We start from the raw sequence: 25953 nt of genomic DNA on the forward strand, positions 1-25953 counted from the left end.
TTGTGAGCAGTTCCCATGGAGGAAATGGCTGCAGCATGGAGTTCTCTCCACACATTCACATCGCATTATTTAGATAGGGATGGCTAGTGCGACAGCAGGTTTGGCCAATCTGTTCTTCAGAATTTGTTTGAGGTGTAGAACCCAACTCTTTTCCTGGCTAGAGCCTGTTGGTTTTGTTCAGACTGCCACACCTGTTACCAACAAAACTAGTTGTGCCCATTGGCACTTATTTCGGTGTTTTGGTCCACTTTTATGTTGGGGGGGGGGGCAACCTGTAGCTAGGAATTCACCCATGTGAGGACTGCCATCTTGCTTGACCTTGAAGAAAGCAGAGTTGCTTACCTGTAATAGGTATTCTCCATGACAGCAGGATGTCAGTCCTTGGGGAAGCTTTCCATGCCACAGAATTGGGTTTCCAACGTGGCTTTTTTCATTTTAATTTTATTCTGAAAATTCTATATGACTGAAGGGACACCACATGGTATATTGCATGTGTCAGCATGCTCTGTGAGGTTGAGTTCTAGAAACTGCCAGGCTCCATCCGATGTCACCCATGTGTGAGGACTATCATACTGCTGTCCTTGGAGAGCAACTTATTACAAGTAAAACTCTGCTTTCACCTGCTAACCTAAAACAGAAGGATGGGGCCTTGTAGCTGCTCAGGCGCTTCCTACTTCCTCCCCTGTGGGGTCCCAGTAACATGCTTTGAAGCACATGGTTCTAGGCATGCCATTCAGGTCCTGGCAGGGGAGGAGGAAGGATGTGCCTGAGGACCCACAAAGCTCCATTGTCCTGTTTTAGGATAGCAGTGAGTAAGTTAAGGGATGAGGCAGGAGAGCTGTCCTACTGCCACCAGTACTTTATGAAGGAAGAGGGACTGTAGCCACTAATACATTTGATGGTTCCCAGTTTGTTCAGCCCATGTGGGCACATCTCTGCAGTTGTGTGAAGGTGGTCTCATGCTCAGTGAGACCTTTTCCTAATGCAGCAAATCAGTTGCTGTTGTGTGGCAATAAATGCTCTCATGTGCTGCAGGTTGCTGACCCCTATTTTAGAATGAGAAAGGGTGAGGTAGCTGCAGCAAGCAGGGCTGTGTGTTTTTGGTGGGGAGTGGCGGGGATGGACACCTTGCTTCAGCTCTCAAAATGTTGCTGCCTGAAGCAGCCACTTCACCCTGCCTCATAGAACTGCTCCTACTGCCTGCTTTTTCTCATTTCTCTCTCTCTCACACAGAAACATGTGCCCCAGCTGATCTCCCCCCCCCCCCAAACACACTTGATTCCTCACTTTCCAAAAATGATCCTCTTTGCTTTCTCTGCTCCAGGTTTATCCCTTTTTTGTCCCCTGCTTATCTGCAGGGGGTGGGACTAGATCAGGAAGCAGAGAGCTGTTCTCTGCTGAGTGAGATTCAGTACAACTGGAAGGCATTAAATCTTCAGACAGCTTACTCTCCCTCAGACCTTTGCCACCCTAGGCACAGGCCTAGTGTGCCTATTGACAAATCCAGGCTGTTTGTGTATAAGTTGTGCACACATGCATTCTCTGCACGTAATACGATTTGTTTATAAATTGCTTTGTTCATAGATTACCACTAGCCCTAAAAATGTTACTCCCATTTTTGATCAGGAGTATAATTTCCAGCATTAAAAAAGTTAAGCCTACACAGCTGTGTATCGGGGAGTAAGTAATAGCTAATGCTTTAGTTAACACCTCTATCATATCCCCCCTCAGCTTGGAGAAGAGACAGCTGAGGGGGGATATGATAGAGGTGTTTAAAATCATGAGAGGTCTAGAATGGCTAGATGTGAATCGGTTATTTACTCTTTCAGATAATAGACTAGGGCAGTGGTTCTCAACCTTTTTCCCATCGTGACACACCTGACAGGCCACGCTCACATGTGACACACTGCTCATTACAATTCACGGTGGAAATAAAAAGTAAAGGTCCGGTAATTCATTTTATTGTTTAAAATGACACAAGAAAAAGATATGTATTCTGTCTGAACAGAAATTACATAAATAGTAAACTTCCCACACCGAAACAGCACCAATTTCCAGCACTTAACAGTAACCACCTTACCGAAGAAAAGTCAACCCTGAAAATATTACACCAGGCCTTAAGACACCAATACACCTCCTATTAGGAAAACGGACCAAGCCAGGCTGCTATAAAGCCCTACACAAACTACACGCCAGCAGAAAACCTCACCTGAATCACATGTGCTGACCCTCACCTAACAAAGAATAAAGAGACAAATGCATAACTAGAAGCATGCAGACAAAAACTGAATTGGAAACTGCAACAAGCCAGAGTCTCTGTATGCAGTGTAACAAAGGAAAAAAGAAACATCACCCATCCTTATAAAACAAATCAAGAAATATAAAATCAGTAGCAGAAAAACCATACTAACAAAAAACAGATTATTTCGAAACACTGAGTGGAATATCCAATAATTAAAAACTCATAAATTTCTAGATACTAATAAAATATTTCAAAATAGCAGACACAAAGACCCAGTAATGAAAAATAAGGATACAAAAATGTTTTTGCTCTGCATACCTGGGAGCGTTTGATATCCAGGTCTCCTGAGATTGTTTTGAATTAGCAGGAGGGGTGGTTTGCTTGGAACTTTCTCCTCTCTGTCACATATGAGCGCTCTCTCTCACACTGGCTCTCAATTACACACCTATATACATATGCTCTGTCACTCACATATATACATGCTTTTTCTCTCACTTATATAGGCTCTTAATTACACATTTACACACATGCTGTCTATCTTTTCAGGCTTATACACACAGGATTTCAATCACACGCATACATGCTTTTTCTCTCACACACTCTCATTCACATGCTTACAAACATGCTCTCTCTCTCATTTACACACAGGCTCTGTCACATACTCTACCTAAACCAGCTCTCAATCACACACACATGTTCTCTTACTTATACACACAGGCTCTTAATCATACATACACATGATCTCTCTCTCACACAAAGGATCTCAATCATACACACATACTCTTTCACACACACAGGTTTTCAATCACAAACTTACAATTACAGGTCCCAAATCGTAAACTTACATTCATGCTCTCTCATAGGTAGGCACTCAATCACAGACATACTCTTTCACATATACAGGCTCTCAATTCTTCACATTCATGCTATCTCTCAAACACATGCTTGCTTGCTCATTCACACTCTCTCCTTTCCTCCCTCCCCGGAACTAGCGGCAGCAGCAGCCTCCTCCCAACCCTAACCTCCTCCATTTTCAACCCTCGCGTGGAGAAAGGAGCCCCATGGGCCGCGGGGGTTGACGTTCATTTTTTTTTCTGAGCCGCGCTGCTCTTTCCTCCGGCCGCGTCTCTTCTGTTCTTCGAGCAGAGGCTGACCAAACTTGCATGATCTCTTCTTCCCGCGTACGCACCCGATGCTCACCGCTTCCGGGCCGCGGGGGGGGGGGGGGGCGGGAAGAAGAGACCATGCCGATGCCACTGACACCACCTGATCTGCCGTGTTCCGCCCGGGCTGACAGCATTTTAAGCCCGGGCAGAGGAGGACCGGGGAGCAGCTGGGTCAGCGGGGGACCGGGAAGTATGGCGACACACCTGTGTGTCCTTGGCGACACACTGGTGTCGTGACACACCGGTTGAGAACCACTGGACTAGGGGGCACTCCATGAAGTTAGCATGTGGCACATTTAAAACTAATCTGAGAGAGTTCTTTTTTACTCAACGCACAATTACAGAGTTTAATTTGCCAGAGGATGTGGTTAGTGCAGTTAGTATAGCGGTGTTTAAAAAAGGATTGGATAAGTTCTTGGAGGAGAAGTCCATTACCTGCTATTAAGTTCACTTAGAATAGCCACTGCCATTAGCAATAATAACATGGAATAGACTTAGTTTTTGGGTACTTGTCAGGTTCTTATGGCCTGGATTGGCCACTGTTGAAAACAGGATGCTGGGCTTGATATGGCATGTTCTTAACATGGGATATGTATGAAAGTACTTTTTTTTTCCTTATTCCCTAAATTCCTTTGTGCATTTAATTTTATTCCCAAAGTAACAGAGCTCACCTTTTTCATCAGAGCTTGAATTTGTAGTAGTCTATATCCCTGGGATGAGGAGTGTTAATGACATTTGCGAAAATTGTTGAGTGAAATTGGAGGCATTTGAAACTGGAAATAGCTTTGTGCATCATACTGTGTTTTTGTAGGGTTGTAGGGCTTGACAGCTGCTAGTAAGTTTACTGACAGTATTAAAAATGAGCAAAATGGTCCTAACTTTTTCAGTAAAAATGTCATGTGACTGGACCTGTTTCCAGGGTTTTGGTGTCAAGTTCTAACACTGCAGTTTTTGGGATTTAGAGACTCTGCATAAAAGGGTAAATCTTGGCATAGTAAACCTAGCTGTGCACAAATTTAATGATAAAATGGGTTTCCGTAAAAGTTAGGTTCTCTGATAGGGCTGAATAAGCCATGACATGGTGTGACATCTGGTGCTGAAAAGACCCTTTCTCCCAGGACAAGCAGTGTCGTAGTCCTCTTAGATGGGTGACTTCATCAGATGGAGCCTGGCAGACTGGCACACTGAGCATGCTCAGCATGCTACTAACACCACAGCCACGCAGGGTACCCTTTCAGTGGTGCTGTTGCCTTGGAATTTCTGGAGCTCTTCACTGTTTTTTCCCTCATGGAAGAAATTGACTTTTTCACTGCTTCGGGGTTCCCCTTTGCGAATCTGTTTCTCCGGCATTTGGTAGGTACTTTCTTTTTGTGTTGCTGGGGTTGGTTCCCAAGTGTCTACCTCCTGGAAGCTGCCAGCTGCCGACTGCATGCTGTCTTTTTTTTTTTTTTTTTTATGGCGACCAGTTTTCGGAAGTGCCCCCCCAGTGTCCCCAGACCATGTCCATCACGGACCTGCACGACATTTGCATCCTCTGCCTGGGACCTTCCCACGATGTCTGTCCCAGCTGTGCTCGCTTGACCCCCCCCCCCCCCCCCCCCCCCCAAAAGGCTGGTATGCCCGCCTGGACAAGACTTGTTCGGTTCCAGACAATCTGCTCCAGTACCGGGTACATCAAGTCGCAGGGATCGATCTGACTCAGGGCCTTCACCCTCTGTGCCCTGCCACGATGAGCACAGTGCAGGAGATCGCCCTTCACCGGCATCTGGCCAGTATTCTGAGCACTATGGGAAGTACAGACACTGGCACCAACAATCATCACTGTCCGGTGCCAGCACTGATGCCAGAGGGGCACCGGCTCCAGCCGAACCCCCTCCAAAGCGGCCCTGAGGTGAAGAGGCCACCATCCCCCTCTAAAGCCAGGAGCCCAGGGCTTTCCCCACAGATCTGTCAGGTACAGAGGCCCCGGTTACACCCCACCTGCCTTCTCCTCCTCCTGTGTTGGTGCTCACTTCACCTGCATTTCGGGAGGAGTTGGACCATGTGGTCTAACAGGCAGTGCTCAAGGCCTCCAGCAAGCACAGACACTGGCCCCCAAACCGGTGCCAGAACTGGCACCCTCTATGTTGGCTGGAAGGTTGGGTGTGGTACTCAGTGCCTTACTGATGCAGCCGGTGCTCGGAGGTCCTCCAGGGCCCCGTCTGCCACCTCCCTTTGACACTATACTGATTCCGGGTTCCTCTGAGGAGGATGCGCTTGCCACCATGGGCAGAGTCATTGCCAGAGCCCACTCACGGGCCATCTGGTCCCCTGGCCTCATTGAAGATCCCATTGCCCTTTATGCAGGCACAGCCATTATTGGGGCTCTCTCATCGGCTATCAATGCCGGTGCCCCAGACCCAGGGTTTGCACTCCTTCCTCGACCCAGACAGTTTGGTGGTGAGGAGGCGGCCCCTTATGATCCATGGGGTGATGCTTCCTCCGACCTTTCTTCGAACGCCTCTGATCTTCTGTCTGAGCCTTTGCCTCTGGATGAGGCACCGCTTACCTCCAGAGCACTTATCTTTTACCAGTTTTGTTCGGGCAATGGCGGAGGCCATTCCCTTCCAGCTATTGACGGAAGAGGTGTGTGGGCATTGCTTTGAGAGCCCTTTAGTTTTTTTTTGTCTGAGCATCAGCACAGATGTGTACCTTTAATCTTTTTCTTTAATTGCTATATCTTGGTATCTTCAGTTTTTTGTAACTTTGTTTTTTCTATTAGTACATTGCCTTGCTTCAGTAGCGTCCCAAATATCACTTTTCAGTGCTATTAATAAAATGAAAGATGTATGCTTCTTAGATGGCAGTAATAAGCCAGTCATCTGTGGCTTCAGAAACTGATAGGAAAATGTCAGTTTGCTACTGATGCCTAGGACCAAACTACAACCAGTCCAACTGCTATCACTGTGGCTGGACGTCTCCACAGGCTCAGAAGTCCAGAGTCTGGAAAATATAGGAACTTCATAAGTTTCTGAAGAGCTGTAGCTGTTCCTCCTGGAGTGGAGCCTCTTCAAGCTCCCTCAGCACTGTTAGCAGCCCTGGGGCCCCTCCACTTCATCAGTCTCATAGGAGAGAGCACTGTTCTCAAGAATCAGTAAGCCCTTTGCATACATCATGGGGCTCTGGGCCTAGTAAAAAAAAAAAAGAAGCATTCCTCTGACCTGGTGGCACAACAGGTGCCAATGATGCAGTCAGTGCATATAGTGCCAATTCTGTCAACCTACCATTCACTGCTGTGTTGGGCCCTGGAGCACTAAATGCATCAAGCCTACATTGATTATGATCCTTAATATAAGTTGCCAAACTGGGTCAGACCAAGGGTCCATCAAGCCCAGCATCCTGTTTCAAACAGTGGCCAACCCAGGTTACAAGTACCTGGCAAGTGCCCAAACATTAATTAGACCCCATGCTACTAATGCCAGTATTAGTGGCTATTCCGCAAGTCAGTTTGATTAATAGCAGTTAATGGACTTTTCCTCCAAGAACTTATCCAAACCTTTTTTTTAAACCCATCTACACTAACTGTCCTAACCACATCCTCTGGCAACAAATTCCAATGCTAACTTCATGGAGTTCCCCCTAGTCCAATTATCTGAAAGAGTAAATAACCGATTCACATTTACTGGATCTAGACCTCATGATTTTATAGATCTTATCATATCCCTCCTCAGCAGTCTCTTTTCCAAGCTGAACAGCCCTAACCTCTTTAGCCTTTCTTCATAGGGGAGCCATTCCATCCCCTTTATCATTTTGGTTGCCCTTCTCCTGTACCAACTATCTCTTTGAGATGCAGTGACCAGAATTGTATACAGTACTGAAGGTGCAGTCTCACCGTGGAGCAATAGAGGCATTATGACATTTTCCGTTTTCACCATTCCCTTCCTAATAATTCCTAACATTACTTTTGTCTGCCCCGCAGCACAGTAAGCTGACTATTTCAAAGTATTATCTACTGTGACGACTAGATCTTTCTTGGGTGGTAGCTCCTAATATGGAACCTAACATTGTATAACTACAGCATGGGTTATTTTTCCTTCCCTCAACAGCTTGGAGCAAGGATTCACACTAGGCCTCAGCTACCAATGCAATTTTTTAAATTAAATTACCAGTTCCTCCCATGCACTTGAGGCTGGCAGGTGCAAAGGGATATATGCTTTACTTCCTATTTAAAGGACAGATTCCTCATTAAAGCAACTGGAGCAAGGCCTATGTCTAGACACATCAGATCTAGCAAGTAACACATTTAAGACTAATCGGAGAAAATTATTTTTCACTCAACGCACAATAAAGCTCTGGAATTTGTTGCCAAGAGGATGTGGTTAGTGCAGTTAGTATAGCTTGGTTCAAAAAAGGTTTGGATAAGTTCTTGAAGGAGAAGTCCATTAATGGCTACTAATCAATTTTACTTGGGGAATAGCCACTGCTATTAATTGCATCAGTAGCATGGGATCTTCTTAGTGTTTGGGTAACTGCCAGGTTCTTGTGGCCTGGTTTTGGCCTCTGTTGGAAACAGGATGCTGGGCTTGATGGACCCTTGGTCTGACCCAGCATGGCAATTTCTTATGTTCTTATCTATCTGCTCTGTGGTGCCTTTAATTTCTAACCAGCTCTAGGACAGATTTTGCAAAAATCTACAGGATGAACAGTCAGACTTGATCTTAGTCTCTGAAGAGGTTCCAACACCTGGCCAGAGAGCATGACTGCTTTTGGACCAAGTGGTAGTTAGCTGCCAGGGAAGTAAAGGAAGTCTTCACTAAGAACAAAGTGGTCCTTCAACTTCTCCTTTCTAGAATTTTAGATGTGCTTCCTCGAAGGAAGCTCTTTTCTCCTAGGACAAGCAGGATGGTAGTCCTCACTCATGGGTGACATCTGGAGCTCAGCACGGAAAACTTCAATTTTCCTAGCATGTAGCCAGATGGACTCAGGACCAATGGATATTGTGCTCTTCCGCTAGCAGATGGTAGACTGAGTCAGATTTCAAGGCTGATGTCACTCTTGATATACCCTTGCAGTAACTTCAGCTCTTCAGTATCTGTCTCCTAGCAGATGTGGATACTATCCCATGCACTAGAATAGTGTTAAGAATTACAGTAAAAGAAACAAAATTTACCTTAAGGAAGATCGAGCCTCACGCTCCTGCGGTGATACCTAAGGGTCCCTCCCCTAGTCAAGAATTCCTGAGGTTGATCTCAGATATCCCTCAGAGGTGTGCCTTGGTCCGGTAGCCGGTTCCCGGTGTGGACTTAGCCCCCAGTGTGGCTGATAGGCAGTGGGTGCAGAAACGAGTGCGGCGGTGAAGGTAATTCCCTCTCCCCCTGCAGCTGGAGATGTCCGAACCTCTATCGGTAAGCACAGAGACCAGGTAAAAAATCTTTTAAATGCAGGTCTCTGGTCTTCAGAGCTCGGATTGCTGTTTCGAATCCATCCCTGGCGAGGTTAGAAGGGTTGAGCAGCCTTGGTTGGGCTAGGCCCCGATCCGGTGCAAGGGTCCACACGTGGAGACCCTTGGGGGGGGGGGGGCGCCGCCTTATGTGCGGGGGGTTGTCTGCGCCGTCTTCCCTTCTCAACTGGCAGGGCAGGCTGGGCGGCCGATGCGCCTAACTTGCACACGTCCAATACAGACGTGTGCATAGCTGCACTCACAACTCACATGTACACAACGGTGCGCACCCCAGCGCATATATACAAGCACTGCCACGTTTACAACTGCTCGCGCTCAAACACATAGACAATGGCATCGGCACCCAAGAAGGCCAGAAGGCGCTCTTTGTACAGCCTGCCACATAAGAGCCGCGCAGCCTAAATTGGAGTCCTGCCTGTGTCAACATTGCAAAGAAGCCCAGGGGGAACCAAAGCCTGACCATTTTACTGTCAGGAGGTGGTTCCGGAACTACCGATGATAGCTCCCCCGGATCTATGCATCTCCGATATGGCTTCTCCACAGCAGGGCACCTCTAGGGCCCCTACTCCAACACCCCGACCCCCCCCCCCCCCCCCCCCCCCCCCCGGGTTAACATGGACCCAGGGACCTTCTCCTGGTTGGAATTTTTCCAAGGGCTGCAAGCCTTCGATCAGGCGCAATCAGCCCTAGGCTCAACCCCTGCCGGAAGCACAAGATCCTGCCTTGACATGCCTCGCCTAACCAAGAACTTCCCTAACAGGGACCCAGACACCTCAGATGATAGTGATTCCCTGGAAGAAATCCCTCCAGGAATGGAACCATACTGAACTATGTTTCTTTTCTTCCACAAGGACGAATTACCAGCCCTTGTTTCCCAGACTCTGAAGATGCTGGGTATTCCAGGCATGGAACCCTATGGCGGAACCAAAGAACACCATCTTGGTGTCCCTTCGTAAGGCCTTATGCTACTTTCCAATGATGGAAGCCATCCAGGATCTGATTGACCTGAATGGGATGCCCCGGAGGCCAGCTTCAAAGGAGGTTGGACCTTGGAAGCCCTATACCTCTAGAACCAGCGACCAAGGTACACCTGCATTTCCCGAAAGTGGATGCTATGGTCTGTGCCGTCTCAAAGCAAGCGATTCCCTTTGAGGGAGGGGCTGCATCGAAGTACCCTCAGGACAGATGATTGGAATCCATCCTTAAGCAGGCCTTCGCAACAGCAATGACTCTGCAGATTGCTTCCTGCTGTGCACTGGTGGCACGTTCCTGCTTGCTCCTCTTGAGAGAGGCAAATAACTCTAACATATACCGGTGAGACGATGGAACCTGCAGCAGCTTTCCTCACAGACACAAGCTCAGACCTGGTGCGCACCTCAGTCAGGGGTTGTTGCCTCGGTAGTGACAGCCAGAAGACAACTTTGGCTACAGAATTGGTCTGCGGACACGTCATCTAAAGTGAATTTCACAAGAATGCCGTTTAAAGGATCTCTCGTTTGGAAGTGAATTGGAGAAGTTAGCCAGCAAATGGGGCGAATCCAGAGTGCCTTGGCTACCGGAAGATAGGGGTTAAAGATCCCCGCGTCCCTCCCCCAGAAGAACCAAGGGCAGAGGATCGCAGCGCTTCAGACCCTACAGGAACTCGCAGTTCCAGGCACCTCGTCCTTCCAGAAGGTCCCAGCCCTTTCGGAACAGACCAAGAGGGGGGCAGGTTCCAGCTTTGCACCACAATGAGAATGGGCTGACCCATCCACAGGAAGAGGATATAGGGGGTCGACTTGCCCTCTTCTACCAAAGATGGGTCGAGATAACGTCAGACAAATGTGTTCTAAACATCATTCGAGGTTACTCTTTGGAGTTCCACAGCATCCCTCGAGACAAATTTGATGTCACCCTGCCACTCCCATTCCAAGAGACTGGCAGTAGAAACCACTCGAGCAAGACTACTCAGTCTGAAGGCAATAACTCCTGCTCCCATGCCCCTACAAAATAAGGGGTGCTATTCCATCTATTTTATCGTTCCCAAGAAGGAAGGATCTTTCCGGCCTATCTTGGATCTCAAGAATGTCAACCGTCATCTGCGAGTTCTATACTTCCGCATGGAAACTTTTCTCTCTAATAATGGCAGTACAACTGGGAGAGTTTCTAACCTCCCTGGACCTTTCTGAAGCCTACCTTCACAATCCAGTCCATCAGGATCACCAGCGCTTCCTGCGCTTTGTGATACTGGGTCACCATTACCAGTTCGGAGCACTACCCTTCGGCCTAGCAACCGCCCCCAGAACCTTCACCAAAATCATGGTGGGTCGTGGCGGCAACTCCTGAGGAAGGAAGAGATCTTGGTACACCCATACCTGGATGATTGGCTAATCAGGGCAAAGTTTTCGGAAGAGAGCCGGCAGGTGACCAGCAGAGTCAAGAGCCTACTGCAGGAACTCGGTTGGGTCATGAACATGGGCAAGAGCAGTCTGCAACCCTCTCAATAGCTAGAGTACCTGGGGGCCCGTTTCGACACCAAACAGAACAGTGTCTTCCTCCCTGAGGAGAAGGAAACTGGAACAATTACGATGACTGACTAATGCACGCCCCAAGGTATGGGACTATCTGCCTCATGGCATCAACCCTGGAAGTCTTCCCTTGGGCAAGGGCCCATATGCGACCACTCCAGTGTTACTTATTGTCACGATGGAACCCACTGTCCCAGGACTATTCAATTTGCCTCCAACTACCAGCAGAGGTACGTTCTCAGCTCCAGTGGTGACTACCGGAAGACCAGCTAAGCAGAGGAGTAAGTCTATCCCTACCGAACTGGATCTTGCTCACCCCTGATGCGAGCCTGCGAGGGTGGTGTGCCCACTGTCATGAACTGACAGCCCAGGGACAATGGAACATAAACCTCCTGGAAGCTCAGGCAGTCAGACTAGCATGCCTGCAATTCAGTCACAGACTCAGAGGCAAAGCAATTCGAGTAATGTCAGACAACGCGACAATGGTTGCTTACATCAACCGCCAGGGAAGAACCAAGAGCCAGCAGGTGTCTCTGGAGATAGACCCTCTCATGGCATGGGTGGAGATAAACCTACAAGGGATCTCTGTCTCCCACATCGCAGGAAAAGACAATGTCTCAGCAGACTTCCTCAGCAGAGAGAGCCTGGACCAGGGGGAATGGACGATGTCGACTGGGGCCTCCCAGCCATGGACCTACTGGCCACCAGTCTCAGTGTCCAAGTCCCCAGGTTCTTCAGCTGCAGACAAGAGCCACAATCCCAAGGAATCAATGCTCTCATCCAGACTTGGCCAGAGGAAGACTTACTGTATGCCTTCCCCCCCCCCCCCCCCCCCCCATGGCCACTACTGGGCAGGGTCATCCGCAAGATAAAACATCACAGGGGACTAGTTCTACTAGTGGCCCCGGATTGGCCAGGACGACCATAGTACGCAGACATGCAGAGGCTCCTTACGGGGAAACCTCTGTGCCTACCTCCACTCAGGGACCTTCTCAGGCAGGGCCCTATTCTCCACGAAGATCCATCTCTATTCTCTTACGGTCTGGCCCTTGAGAGGACTCTCCTGAAGAAGCGTGGCTACTCAAAGGCCGTGATTGACACGCTGCTCCGAGCGCACACATTCTCCACATCCTTGTCATACATATGGATCTGGAGAGTATTCGAAGTCTGGTGTGAGGACCATGGGATTCTCCCGCGGACAGCCAAGATTCCCATGATTCTGGAGTTCCTACAGGATGGTATGAAAGTGGTGTCACTCAACTCCCTCAAGGTTCAAGTAGCCGCACTGGCCTGCTTCAGAGCGAAGTGGACGATATCTGGCTATCAACCCATCCGGACTTGTCCCGCTTCCTGAAAGGGGTCAAACAACTCAGACAACCCCTAAAGTGGCCGGTGCCCCTATGGAACCTCAATCTGGTATTAGACTTCCTAGCGGGGGCTTCCTTCAGACCAACACGCGGTCTGTCACTATGCTTCTTAACATTGAAGATGGCATTCCTGGTGGCAATATGTTCAGCTTGTCGCATCTCCAAACTACAGGCTCTATCCTGTTGGGACTCAGGTTCACACCTGGAACCATACAACTGCACACTGACCCCTCCTTCCCTCCGAAAGTGGTTTCAGAGTTTCAGTTGAACCAAACCATCTTGCTATCAGCTCTGGATGAATGTAAGGACTCGGAAAATTCACGCCGTCTTCACACCTGAATGTCTGCAGACTCCTGGTGCAATACCTGGAAAGATCGGAACCGGTGCACAAAACAGATCGCTTGTTCGTTCTTCACAGCAGGAAGAAACAAGGAGAAGCAGCCTTGCAGGCGACCATAGCCCGCTGGATCAGAGAAGTAATCGACAGCCTACATAGAGGCAGGAAAGCCCTTACCTCTACAGGTTAAGGCTCATTCTACAAGGGCCCAGGCAGTCTCTTGGTCAGAAACCAAGCTGCTGTTGCCCGCTGAGATCTGTCGGGCAGCGACATGGTTCTCCATACACACTTTCTCCAGGTTCTACCGCCTGGATGTTCAGGCCCAGGAAGATGCAGCCTTCGCCAGGGCAGTATTAGGGTGGGAGGCTGCCCAGGCCCACTTATCTGGGAGTAGCTTTTGTACATCCCATTGGTCCTGAGTCCATCTGGCTACATGCTAGGAAATGGAGAATTTACTTACCTGATAATTTCGTTTTCCTTAGTGTAGACAGATGGACTCAGCATCCTGCCCACGGCTGTCCCAGAAAAGGAGAACCTCAGATAACAAACCTAGAGACTAAGCAAATACAGGTAAGCCGCAGCCTACCCCTAGTTCGACACCCACAGTTTGTCCAGTGTCTGTGTGTAATTGGTTGAGTGCACTGGCGGTCTCCAGTTTGGAAATTAGTTGAGCCAGTTCGTTTTAATCAAGTTTAATCAGGTTATTTAAGCAAAGATATATCCACAACGGCTTTTCGAAGAGAATACTGAAGAGCTGAGGTTACTGCAGGGGTATATCTAGAATGTCAGTCTCGAAATCTGACTCATCTCCCATCTGCTAGCAGAAGAGCACAATACCCATTGGTCCTGAGTCCATCTATCTACACTAAGGAAAACGAAATTATCAGGTAAGTAATTTCTCCATTCTAGAAATTTGACTAGGCACACTGAGCATTCCCCAGCATGCCCTTTTCAATGAGGGGTTCCTCTTCGGTCTTTTTCTGCAGAGCTTCGCCTCAGTTTCTGAACTTGTACTGTTTTTGCTAGAAAAATTTTTTGGAAAGTTGTTGCCAATCCCTTTTTTGTTTTTTCATGTTTTTTCTCTTGTGCGGGTGCCTCTTCAGTTCCCTCTTCCCAGTCAGAATGTTTGCTGATTCAGAAAGTATTTTGGGTTTTTTCCCCCCTTCAGTGCCTGCCAGCATCAGTTTGCCCACCACCTCTGTTTGTCTTCATCCCTTTCAGTTTGTCGCCATGGCCTTGGCTTTTTGCCAGTGCCCTCTGTGCCAGAGGACTGTCCCTCACAGACCCACATGGTGTGTATCCTCTGCCTGGGGGTATCGCACAATGTTCGGGGGTGCCGCATGTGTGACCAAATAACCTCGAAGAGACATCTTGCTCACCCCGATAAGATGGAGAAGCTCTTTGGGGCTACAAAGTCCGAGCCATCAGCATTGGTGGCATCAACGCCAAAGGACCTTGGAGCCACACCGATGGACACAGCCATAGACACTGGCGGAGCCGTTCACTCTGTCGGTGCTGCCAGTGGATAGGGGCTCCTGGGACCAACTTCTGTTGGTCTCTTCCAGGTCGATGACATCAGGTTCCTTGTCTTTGACCTCTGCACCAGGGAAAGATCGGGCCGAGCACCAAGGGAAGCTAAGGAAGCATTGGCACCAGTTGCCTTTGCACATTTGGTTGGCGCTGGCACTTGCTGTGATGACCCCATGGCAAGGAGGGCCTATCCTCCATCAATGCCGGGAGTCTGCAATGGTCTCCACCGGTTCTGGTTTCAGTCGTCAATCCACCTCTAGGTCAGAGGAATATCTGGGCAACCCTCCTACCTCCCAGTCCATTTTGGCATCGGCAACATTTGAGGAGGAGTTGGAGCACAGAGTCCAGATGGCAGTTGATTCAGTGCTGCGGGGTCTTCAAGCCGATGGCACATGCTGTCTGTGCCTGGGCGCTCATTGCTCGAACCGCTGCTGGAACATCTCAAGTTGCTCATCGGTATTACCAACTCAGCTGGTGTTGATTCCTGGGAAGCCATTGATGTCCAGCAGTGCACCGATGCTTCTCCCAACTGATGCGGTGGTTGTTGCCACTTCCTCTGAGGAGGAAGCCCCGTTGGTGCCTATAGCCCCCTATACAGCTTTGCCGGGGCCAGTCTCCTCTTTTTGAGGAGGGGAATCAGCATGTGCAGTGAGACAATCTTGAACAAGTTTCTTGCAAGAGAAAAGTTCAACGCCCTGAGGTTGAGGATGGGGCACAAGCCACCATTCCTATTTGGAATGAGATACCTCTAATAGAACCCTTGGCCCTGCTGGGGGTGAGGGTCTGGCCCTACCGTGCCTGCTACAAGAAGGGCAGAGTTCCATTTGAAGTATGACCTGCTGGGTGGATGAACCTCATGATGGACATGGAGACGTTTCTGGGAGCAGACTGAAATTGAGACGATACATCATCCGTCAGGGGTAAGGGTCCAACTGTCCGACCATAACATCCTCCCAACAATGGGCAAAGCAGAGGAGTCTGCCTCCCACTGGTGGATCCGGCGTCGGAGGTACGCCCAGCTGACTTTCGCTTCCTCACCGCCAGTCAAGAGCCGTAGCTGTTGGCAAGGGCAGCCCCTGGTGCTGGTGTGTGGTAGACTAGCCCAGGAGGCTGGAGGATAATACTTCCTCTGTCTGTAGAAGGGCTTCCATGATCCAGCCTGGAGGATTTCTTGGCCGAGGACGGGGTGTTGGGAGGTGTTGGCAGAAAGCAGGGTGTCATGGTGGTCCTTCAATTGCACTACTGCATCCCTATCCCCAAAGAGGTTTTCAACTTTGCATGGAAGGTCAGCTAGCCTTTCCTGCATCTCTGGACAGAGGTCAGAAGCTCTGAGTCGGGCCATTCTCCAGATGCAGATGCCCACAGCGGCCACATGGGCTGCTGTCTCGGACATCATAGTTGGAACACACCTCATGCTTGCCAGCTTCTAGACCCAGTGGGACAATAGCTGAGAAGTGCCTCTTGTTGCTGTTGAGGCAAGCCCTCTGCAAGGTCCTGGACCTGTAACCAGAGGTTCCGGTTGTACTGGGTCGTTTATAGCTGGTAGGCAACAATATGGGCGACCAGCATAGCACCTGGAAGAGCTTCCTGCCCAAAGAATCAGGCTGTCTATGCTTTCGCCCTGGGGGCAGAGGCGTGCAGGAGCTCCGGACCTTTTTTCAGGGCAGACTCCATGACCACCAACTGGTGGAGGTGCCTCTTCTCAAATTCCATGGCTTGCTTGCACCAAATAGGTGGCATCAGCCTTTCTATTGACTGGGGAGATAGAAATAAGGTGCTCCCACATCCAGAGGTCTTTGTAGATGTTGTGAATAGGAATTGCCACAATTTCCTTAGTGTCAAATTGGAGTATTTCCAGCATCTTATGACGTGCATCCTCCTCTGTGAGCAACTGAAAGAGTGGCTTCAGCCATGGCCCTGACGAACCCCTTAAAGGACAGATCCTCGGGGGGGGGGGGGGGGGGGGGGAGTGACCGGTGCCATTCCTCCAGCAGGGAGGGTTCCGAGAGGGGGTCGTCCAAATACTCTGAGGACAGCTCTGTGGAATTCTCCAAGGATGGTAAGGCCCTTCCTCCTCACTAGGGCCAGCGTGATGTGGGCGAGGTCTGTGAGGGACATCAGCTCTGGGCTCAGATTGGCTTTGGAGGCCTCAAGAGCACAGTGGTAATCAACATTTCACCTGGCATTGAGGGAACTGGAGGCCAGAAGGACCTTGGAACTATGGCCTTGAACATGGTAACGGCTGTATCTTCCTCCTCAGCGGACCTGAGGATCAGGATTGCTCTGGTGGGGGGCATCGGTGGCTGTTGGAGGAACTGAGGGCCCCTTGGGCACCGGTTGCATGGGTAGGGTGCCTAAAAGGATGCCCAGATGCTCCAGCAGAGGTGCTAAAGTTGGAGGCTGGGGCACCAGTATGGGGGCCAGTGGCACTGGCAGCTCAACACTCTGGAGTGCCTTGAGCTCCACAGACTGCACCCTGTGGTCCAGCTCCTCCTGAAAGTCTGGTGTGGCCAGGACTGAGGAAGGGGGACGAGTTGTCATGGCTCTTCTTGGGTCTCCAAGGTGGTATGGTGCCCGGCACATATCTGTGGGGAAACACCCGGCACTCCCGGGAACATTGGAGGATGGGGCCTTCAATGGCCGTTGGCGGTATGGTGGCTGCCAGTACTGCACCAGAGCCATGCGATGACGGCGACCAGTGGCGATGCTTGCGAGATCTCCCACTGTGCTTGGCCCAGTCTCTCCAGTGCCGAGGCGGAGGACCCTGATGTCTGGAAGAGTGGTGAAATCAGAGGATCTGTCACTTATCGTGATCCTTTGAAGAGACTTGGCGAGAGGGGCTCCCCGTGACCTCTCGGCATCGAGGGCTCCAACGCAGGAGTGGAAGGAGCAGACTTGAAAGAACTGAAAATTTTCTCCATCTTATCGAGGTGTGCCTAACAGCCTTTGGGGGTCATCTAGTCACACATGACACCCACGGACATCGTGAGGCCCCCAGGCAGAGGATTCAAACCTCATGCAGATCTGTGATGGACATGGTCCGTGGGCACTGGGTACACTGACAAACTGGTCAATGCCATGAAAAAAAACACCTGGCGTGTGGTCGATGACTGGCGGTCACCGTGCAGCAAGTAGTTGGGAATCTACCCCAAAGTTGGAAAAGGCAAGAATAACCTACCACACCGAGGAGGAGGCACTTACTACCAAGGAAAAACCAGGAAAAGACCTAATACCATCGAGAAAAATGAGAAAAGAGAAGCTCCATGAACCACGAGGCAACTGTTCTGTGGAAAAAGAGACTGAAGGGGGACCTTGCATGGAGGTGCAGATAGCGGCATCTGAGCATGCTCAGTATGCTGCTCAAAGCATCTAGAAACATTGACAGGTTTTTCCACGCCGGGCCCCTTCGGGTGATGTCACCCACATGTGAGGACTAAAATCCTGCTGTCCTACAAGAACATCTATTACAGGTAAGCAACTGCACTTTCTGTTCCAGGGAAATAAATCTAGGTGTATATTTTTCTTAAAACTGGATAAATTAAACCCTCCATTGAAGATTCTGCTGCCAGCAGTTTGTTCATGGAAAGGGAAATAATTCTTGGTCAGTGCTTCATATTCAGCCCTGATGAGACATAGATTGGGGGATGAGCTTCTTGAAGACTTGTTTTAATGCAAACGGTTGTTCATGTTGGCCAAACAAGTTTCAAATCTTTTAAATTATATCTGCTGTAGAATAAGCAGGTTCCTCCTTTTTGGCAGATTTCAGAATGCCAGTGAAACCAAAAACAGAAATATGTCTCTGACCAAAAAAGTAAATGTAGTTAATATCGGGGGTGGGAAAATATAAAATGTAGGTACCAGCCAAAAATGTTAGTTAGGGAAATGTTTTTGTTCATTTTTTCTTTTTGGCTATCTTACTGTTTGTTCATTTTTTAAATTGAAATTTTACTTAAATTTTACATTTTGCTCTTCTCTCAGGCACATTCCCCACCCTTCTTTTTGCCAGGGAGCCTTTTTCTATCTCCCCCCCCCCCAAATAGAACTGTTGTGGCCTGTTGGCATTTCTTGCATTGAGTGCAGGATTTTAGACTCCCTGGATTTTTCCAGCCTTGATTAAAATACTGATATATGTAAGAGGAACTATGGAAACAATTGTGTTCAGTATACATTGAACAGTGTTTGTAGGATAGTTACTGAAACTGCAGAGATCCAATAGCATGAAAATAGAATGTAGAAATCACATAGCTATAGAACTGGTTTCAAAAAGTTGCAGGGCATGACATTTCACCTCTGGGAAAGTTAACTGCCTTTCCAGGCTCGAAATAGACTATAGAACTTATTTTTGTAAGAATGATTTGATTTTTAATGGTCTTCACAATACTGATTATGTATAACACAATTATTTATAGAATTGGGCTAGAACAAAAACTTTTGGTATGCTCTTCCCACAAGCTTTGTAGACACCCTGCACTATTTTAGATTGGATGAGTAACAGTTGCACTGGCCTTGTTCTGACTACTTAGACTTAAATGATTCTTTTTTCCATTTCTTCACAGGTACAACAGAATAGCTCGGGAATGGACTCAGAAGTATGCCATGTGATGCTACCTTAGAATATCCTGCATATAGCTGGAATAAACTATAATTACTGTTTCGTTTTTTTTCATTTTCCTATCCAACTGCTCCATCAGACTTTTTTTTCCTTTTGCCTCCCTCCATTCATGCACATGCTCATTCAAGAAGAAGTTAGTTGATTCATCTTTGGACAAAACTGCTTTTTAGAATCTGTAAAATAGCTACAAGAACAGTTCAAGATTCAGGTTCATTTTAAAATGGAGCATGTGTATTACATGGCCAATATCTTCACTCGACTTGGTTATGAGACCCACAAAAATCCATCTTTGCCCTAAGAAAAGCTGAAGATACACCTCAAGGGGGGAATGGATGCTAAAGTCTTGCATCGAAGGAAGCCTCATAAGGGTGGCAGCATCCCTCTTATGTAAACTTTTCAATGTTAGACATTTGAGGTTTCATGATCTAGTTTATGCTCATAACTGATGTTGCGACTGGAGAATTGGTACAGAATTTGTAGCAGCAGCAGAACAGAATCTGATGTATGTTATGCATGTCAATAAAGGAATGACAAGTTTTGTTCCACAAAATGGAAATTGAAAAGTGGCACCTCCCCTTGCATCCCAAATTAGGATCAAATCATTTTGTAACTGTCCTTTTTGTTTTTAGGAGGCTTGGAGCTATTAGTTAATCTATCTTCCAAAACTCTAATATAGCACTGATTAAAATGATGCATCAGTGGATGACTGGTCAACTAATAGCTCTGGTATAGTTATTGATTTTTTTCTTCAATAAAGTTGCATAAACCAATGTTAGCTGCCTGGATTAATCAATGTTAAAAAAAAATCTTTTGTAAATTCAAAAGCTGTTTTGTGTGTATATACTATTGGGATTTGCCTCACTGTTTGTGGCTTCAAATGTAAAAATTCAGTGAAAGAATGAATTTTCTGTCTGCTTAACCCACTTGCTATGTTGCAGATTGATGCATTGTTCTATGTGATGGATGCAGAGCTAATCTGAATTTGGTAGTGTAGTTGCCTTTTGCTGCAGCTGGGGTAGAGGACTTTTAGCTAAATTATGGACTTGGTTGGTTGAGCTGTTTGCTTTGTGGATGTGGTACACTAAATTGTCCACTCTTATCTGATATCTGCTGAGGTATTCCACCACTCTAACAGGAAGCTGCTGAGAATTTCTAACATGGGCATATAAGTGGGGTAGTGATAACATTCAGTGGTGTGCAGGACTTAAAATGAGGCTGTTTTTGAATTGATTTTCTTAATGTGGCTTGTTCAGTACTTAAACTTCTGCTAGCTACAGTAGTATTTTAATGCAGTAGAACCTTAAGTCTCCCTTCAGGTTACTAAATGCAAATGAATAAAAGGCTTTAGTTATTTCATTTGGCAGTAAAAATTCATGCCATTCAGTTTTTCTTTGGCATGGTAACAGCATTGTCTGTCACATTCCCCTATTTTCCCAAAGTTTTGATGGAATGCAGCAAAACATGTCTATTGGTTTGACAAATTTTTGCTGGTGATTTCTTGGGCACCCTTTTTGTCTAGGTCTAGCTGTTCACGTTGAACCTTTTATGTGGGTACAGTGTAAATCTAAATTTGTATGCAGTGAGCTTTACTCGTTTCACTTGAATGAGGGGAAAAAGGGTACACTTTCATGCATTGGAGGTCAGTCTAAAAAGCAGGAGTTTAGTAGCTTTAAATTATATTTGTGATACTTTCTTGGTTCTCTGGTTCAGAGGCTAGTCCACTGATTCTTGTGTAAAAATAGTTCTTGTGCCTCTGTGTAGCTCTAGCCAGATGTAGGAGCAATTAGTGCTTATGTGGTTTCTTTTCCTTGAGTCTAGCTAGCCCAGTTCAGCTGCATGGATTGTTCCCTGTGCCTCTGAGCCAACACCAGATTTACTACTACCCCTTATAGTGTCCCATGCTCCACTTACCCTACCACTCACTATTCCTTGTAACAACCTAAGCTGCCAAGTCTTCCCACCCCTAGAATCAAAGGGCTTCCTAGCAATCAAGCATTTGATAAAAGATTTCTTTTGCATATTCTGGTCTAAAGTTTACTTGTAATGAACAAACACCTTATCTTACATTTAAGTAAGAACACACTTTGGCAAAGGCTGAAACTTTTTCTAGGCAGAATGGGTCCTAGGTTGATCTGGCTGGACTCAGAAAAAGAAACTATCCAATGCATACTCATCTTTATTTCCAGTTCAGCCTGAACAGTCCACATGCATGGGCAGTATCTGATATCCTTCAATTACCTATGATAGTGCTAACCCTCCTTTCAAGATCCTTTACCTGTCCTTCCTTAGCACACTGATATAATGTTTGAAAGGATAAAATGAAGTTCAGACACTCCCTAACAAATGTAGTAATACAAAACCCTCTTTAGGTTGAGATGCATCTTCTGCCCTACTCTTGTAAACCCTCAACCTGTAGGCAACCAGTAGGCCTCTGTTCCTAGCCCTTCTTCAGTCTACCAAGCTATTGCCCCCTTTGATATAGGCTCATATTTCCTGGGCCTAGTGCAAACAGATTTTCTAAAACTTTGATACCTTCAAGTACTGCAATAATTATCCTCACCTTAAACTGATATAACTGAAGACTATCTCCCCCGCTCTCAATCTTTTTGGCTTGGAGGGCAAATACCATCTGTCTCATATGAAAGGATGACACGTGGCAAGAAATGGAGGCACTGTACATACATGTGCCTTCTGAGAGCTTGCAGCTTGGCATTGTTTGTACCTTATCACCATACTAAGATGTTTAACTGTAGCCTTCTTCATAGGCTCAAACAGATGGCTGACAAGAAATATGAAACCCAGATTAAGATTCCAGGCACAGACTGAGTGTTTTATTCTGGGAGAAACTAAGGCCACAGCATGATTGGAAAATGCTGCTGTAGCAGTCCCCACACCCAACCACTAGCCTTGTACCTGCAAAAAAAAAAAAAGCTAGCCCTTCTAAAGCAAATCCAAAATTGGCAACACGGTCTTGGCCAAAACTCTTCTCTCCACAGCATTCAGTCTCTGGAGTCTCTCACCCATGACATAGAAACTTTCCTTCCCCTCTAAAAGAGGATCCACACTGTGTGAATAACCTCTTAACTAAACTCATCTGCTCAAGGTCAAGCTGTAAGAGAATTGAGCTGCTGCTTCATGAAACAGTTCTGGAATAACGGAACCCTATAAAGAAGAAACATAAGGATCCCTTTCCAATGTTTATAGGGTGTTTCTCTTGGCTAATTTGAAGCAACTAAGATTGCAAGGGCCTGATACTCAGAAACCCTCTCTACAAATCTACCTATGAAAGGCTCAGGTGCCAGTACATGTAGTTGGCATGACAGCATTGAACTTCCACACTTTGGATCTTGAAATTTACTTTTGGATATAGTACTGTATGTGACCCCTTTGTGCTTATCCTCTAGTAATCTAGGTGGCTTTAGATTTTATATATTTACTTATTTCAGGGCTTTGGGAGTAGGCGGCCTATAAATATGTCTAAGCGGCATCCAGAGTTAACACAATCCATAAGTTTAGATGCATAAAAAGCACATCCCATCACAGACTCTTCATGAAGAAAATACAAAAAAAAGGAACACAGAATAGATCTGTAATTGGCAGTTGTCAATAATAGTTTGCTAAATGTTTGATAAAATGAACATGTCTTTATATCTGTCAACAATAGAGCATTTCATCTAATAGAAGCAGCCACTGAAAACTCTTGTTTCAGCCAAGTGAGCCTGTTGCTGATGCCACATCCGCCAAATCAGGTTGGGACGAGCTGAGTGTGCGTGTCTGATTATAGACTTGGAGCATGATGTTAGCCCATGGCACGGATTCTAAACCAAGCTGTTTATACTAATAAGGCTGTTTTATATTTTATCCACCATGAGACTGGAGATGGTGCAGATCATAAAGTACTAGTGTGCTATGATCCCTTAAGGCTTCTCTCAAGATCACTTATTCTGCAGTGTTTGGAGGATCTGTAGTGTACTCGTGATATAAGCAGGAAACCCTAAATAATAGTAAATTGTAGGAATCTAGAAGGGGTGGTATCATTGCCTCTGCCTTACAACTAGTTGTACAAGCTATTTAATAAAGGCTTTGAACACTTAGCTTTAAAAAGCATGTTCTGCATACTGACTTAAGTCAAATTAAAATCAATGGGAATACCCAGACCTTTTAATGGAAGGAACAACAAGTATCTCAATTACCAAAACAGAAGAAGGATATCTTTCAATGCAAGAACGCTGCAACAGTTATTTCTGTTTTTGCAAGATAAAGGGAAAGCTTGTTATGAGTTACTCATTGCTTGATGGCAGATAGACAAATGGCTAACATCTGTGATGTTTCAATTCGAGAGGAAATTGGTGGAATAAAAAAAAAGAATATCGTTGGCATATAAGCATTATGTGGCAGAGTCCAGCCAAAAGTTGACATCTAACATATAGATGTTAACACTGCTGACAATGCCAAATCATGAGGGACTCTAGTATACCATGACAAATGACGATTGGTCAGAGAGGTAGTTTCGGAACCAGTTCAGTTCTCATACTATGATACCACACTCTTGGAGCCATTAGTCAAGAATTTGATGATCTAAGGTGTCAAGCTGCTGAAATGTCTTAACAAAACCAGCATAAAGCTTTGCTCAGTATCCAACCCTCATCTCATCACATCCATGCTGGAAAGCAAACTCTCAGCATTAAGTAATTTTCTGAAACCAAAAGATATTAGTTGAAGGCTTGATTATCTTAAATAAAATGATGTAGCTGGCAAAAGGCCAAAATGTCCATGACCTTGACCTTCACAAACTTCTCTAGATCTTCACTGGAGAGATGATTCCCCTTTAAAAGAAAACAATCAGCAGAGTCTTTAATATGGAGTCTGCCAACCAGTATTGTGTACACAATAGAAGCCATACTTCAAGCTGCAGCATGAATCAAAGCATGAGGCATCCACTGAAAAGGCCATCCCTGGCTCCCATCTGAGCTGCATCCTCTGGCAGACCCTTCCAAGGAAGACTCCTGTATACGCTGAGACAGCTGCAAACCCGCTCTAGCCACAATGCCATTACATACAGCTGCTGCTCCTTGAGGGATGCCCCACCCTCCACAGGAATAGTGGTTCTTCTGGTCACCGCACAAATGACTGCACCTAGTTTAGGAACTTTCAGCTTCTCCATCACCTGTGCATTCAGTGACTAAACTTAGTCATGGTCTTACCCCCCCCCCCCCCCCCCCCTCCCCTTAAACTGGCTTCTAGAGAATCCTGCTCTCTAGAAATCATCATTGTTATGGACCTGTTAAGAGGAAATGCTGAGGAAGGTTTTGGCAAATCTATTATCGACACTCAGAATTGATGACCTTCCCCTTCTCTTCAACATTCAAAATGTGTAATGATTGAGAAATCAAATTAGTAGTTCATCCTTATGAAATAAGCAAATCCTTGGAAAATCATTGTCATTCCTGGGGGGAATACTCTCCCTCTTCCACAGCCTCATCACTTTATGCATGCAGTTTTATTTCCTTGAAAACCTTGAAGGAAGCATCTGAGCTGGAGGACTTTTCCTCTCCTAAATCCTTTTCTGCTTGCCTTCTTGGGTTCTTATGACCAGAAGTTGAAGACAAGACTAAGGCAAATGAACTGAAGAGAATGCCCCATTCAAAAAGCATGATGCAGGCACTTTAAAAATTCGGAGCATGAGGGATTTTGCACAGGCTTTTACAAAAGTTCCTGCTGCAGCACTAAGAGCTCCTGTGGGGCCCGTGCCTGTATGAAACACCATGGGAAACTATGAAGGGGGCCCTAGCCCCATGCTAGTTGCCTCCTGTGGATCCAAAATGATTGCTGTTTCAGCCATGGCAGCAAGTTCAGTGCCAAGAACTAATCTGTCAACCCTGCCAATGCCCTCCCCCCCCAACGTTAAAACTTCTGATGGTCAGTCTCTCACTATTCAGAAGTGCACCACATCCACTACCGATGGGGCTTCTCTTCCCAGGCACTGAAAGGGTAGCCATCCTTCTTCAGCACAATACTGTCCTGGCCCAAAAAAAAAAGTAAAGAATAGACCTGGTCTACTTCTAAGCCAGCACTGTGTAACTGCAGTACCCTGCTGCTTCCACCGAGTCCTGCCCGGGTGTCTTTTTTTTTTTTAAACTTTATTAATGTAGCTTAAGACCAAAGGCAGAACAGGTTAGGTAGCAGGATAAAGGAAGGAAACCCTCTTTTTTTTTTTTTTGTTACCCAGGAGCAGAAACCTTAGACAAACAGGAACAAGAAATCAGAGAAGAGGAATTTCAGTGTTGCTGGAAAGAATTTTATTTATAAGGAAGCACCCATGCCCACCAGCTGACAGGTAAAACTCAACCAGGGGAAGGAGTCTAACCTGGGGATTCCCTCTTCTAATCATCCCAGAAGCTGCTAAATCCACCAGTTTCGTCACCCAACTTAAACCAGTACTCATTCACAGCATGGGTTGCTTGTCTACCGTCTGCTGGATACAGCATGGCACCCAAGAAAGTGTGATATCATCAGACCTGTTTTCTATCTCCATCTGCTAGCTGGGGAAAATAACTCATGCGTCTGGACCGGTCTGGCTAGAAGAATAGGAATATTGGTAAATTCCTTTTCCCCTTTTATGAGTTTGTTAAAGCATAAGTTGGATTTAACAAGAAATGACAAAGCATCTACATTTCACTTGGAAAAGTTTGAATATAAAAATGGTCCACACACGGTTTTTCCAAAGCAAGTTAAAGGAGCTCCCTCCCCTG

At 46.7% G+C, this 25953-nt stretch overlaps 1 protein-coding gene across 3 annotated transcripts in view; it reads left to right on the top strand.

The window, feature by feature from the left end:
- Positions 1-25275, top strand: part of UBE2D3 (ubiquitin conjugating enzyme E2 D3) — a 125446-nt gene extending 100171 nt beyond the window's left edge. For all 3 annotated transcript variants that reach the window (XM_029597036.1, XM_029597044.1, XM_029597039.1), the window contains one exon: positions 19146-25275. Coding sequence is in view for 1 of the 3 variants with exons in the window: in XM_029597039.1 (XP_029452899.1) it covers positions 19146-19191 (46 nt within the window). In the remaining 2 variants the exon portion in view is untranslated. The remainder of the gene's footprint in view (positions 1-19145) is intronic.
- The last annotated feature ends 678 nt before the right edge of the window (positions 25276-25953 follow it).

Source organism: Rhinatrema bivittatum, chromosome 1, assembly GCF_901001135.1.
Source record: "Rhinatrema bivittatum chromosome 1, aRhiBiv1.1, whole genome shotgun sequence".
In the NCBI taxonomy this organism is placed as follows: domain Eukaryota; kingdom Metazoa; phylum Chordata; class Amphibia; order Gymnophiona; family Rhinatrematidae; genus Rhinatrema; species Rhinatrema bivittatum.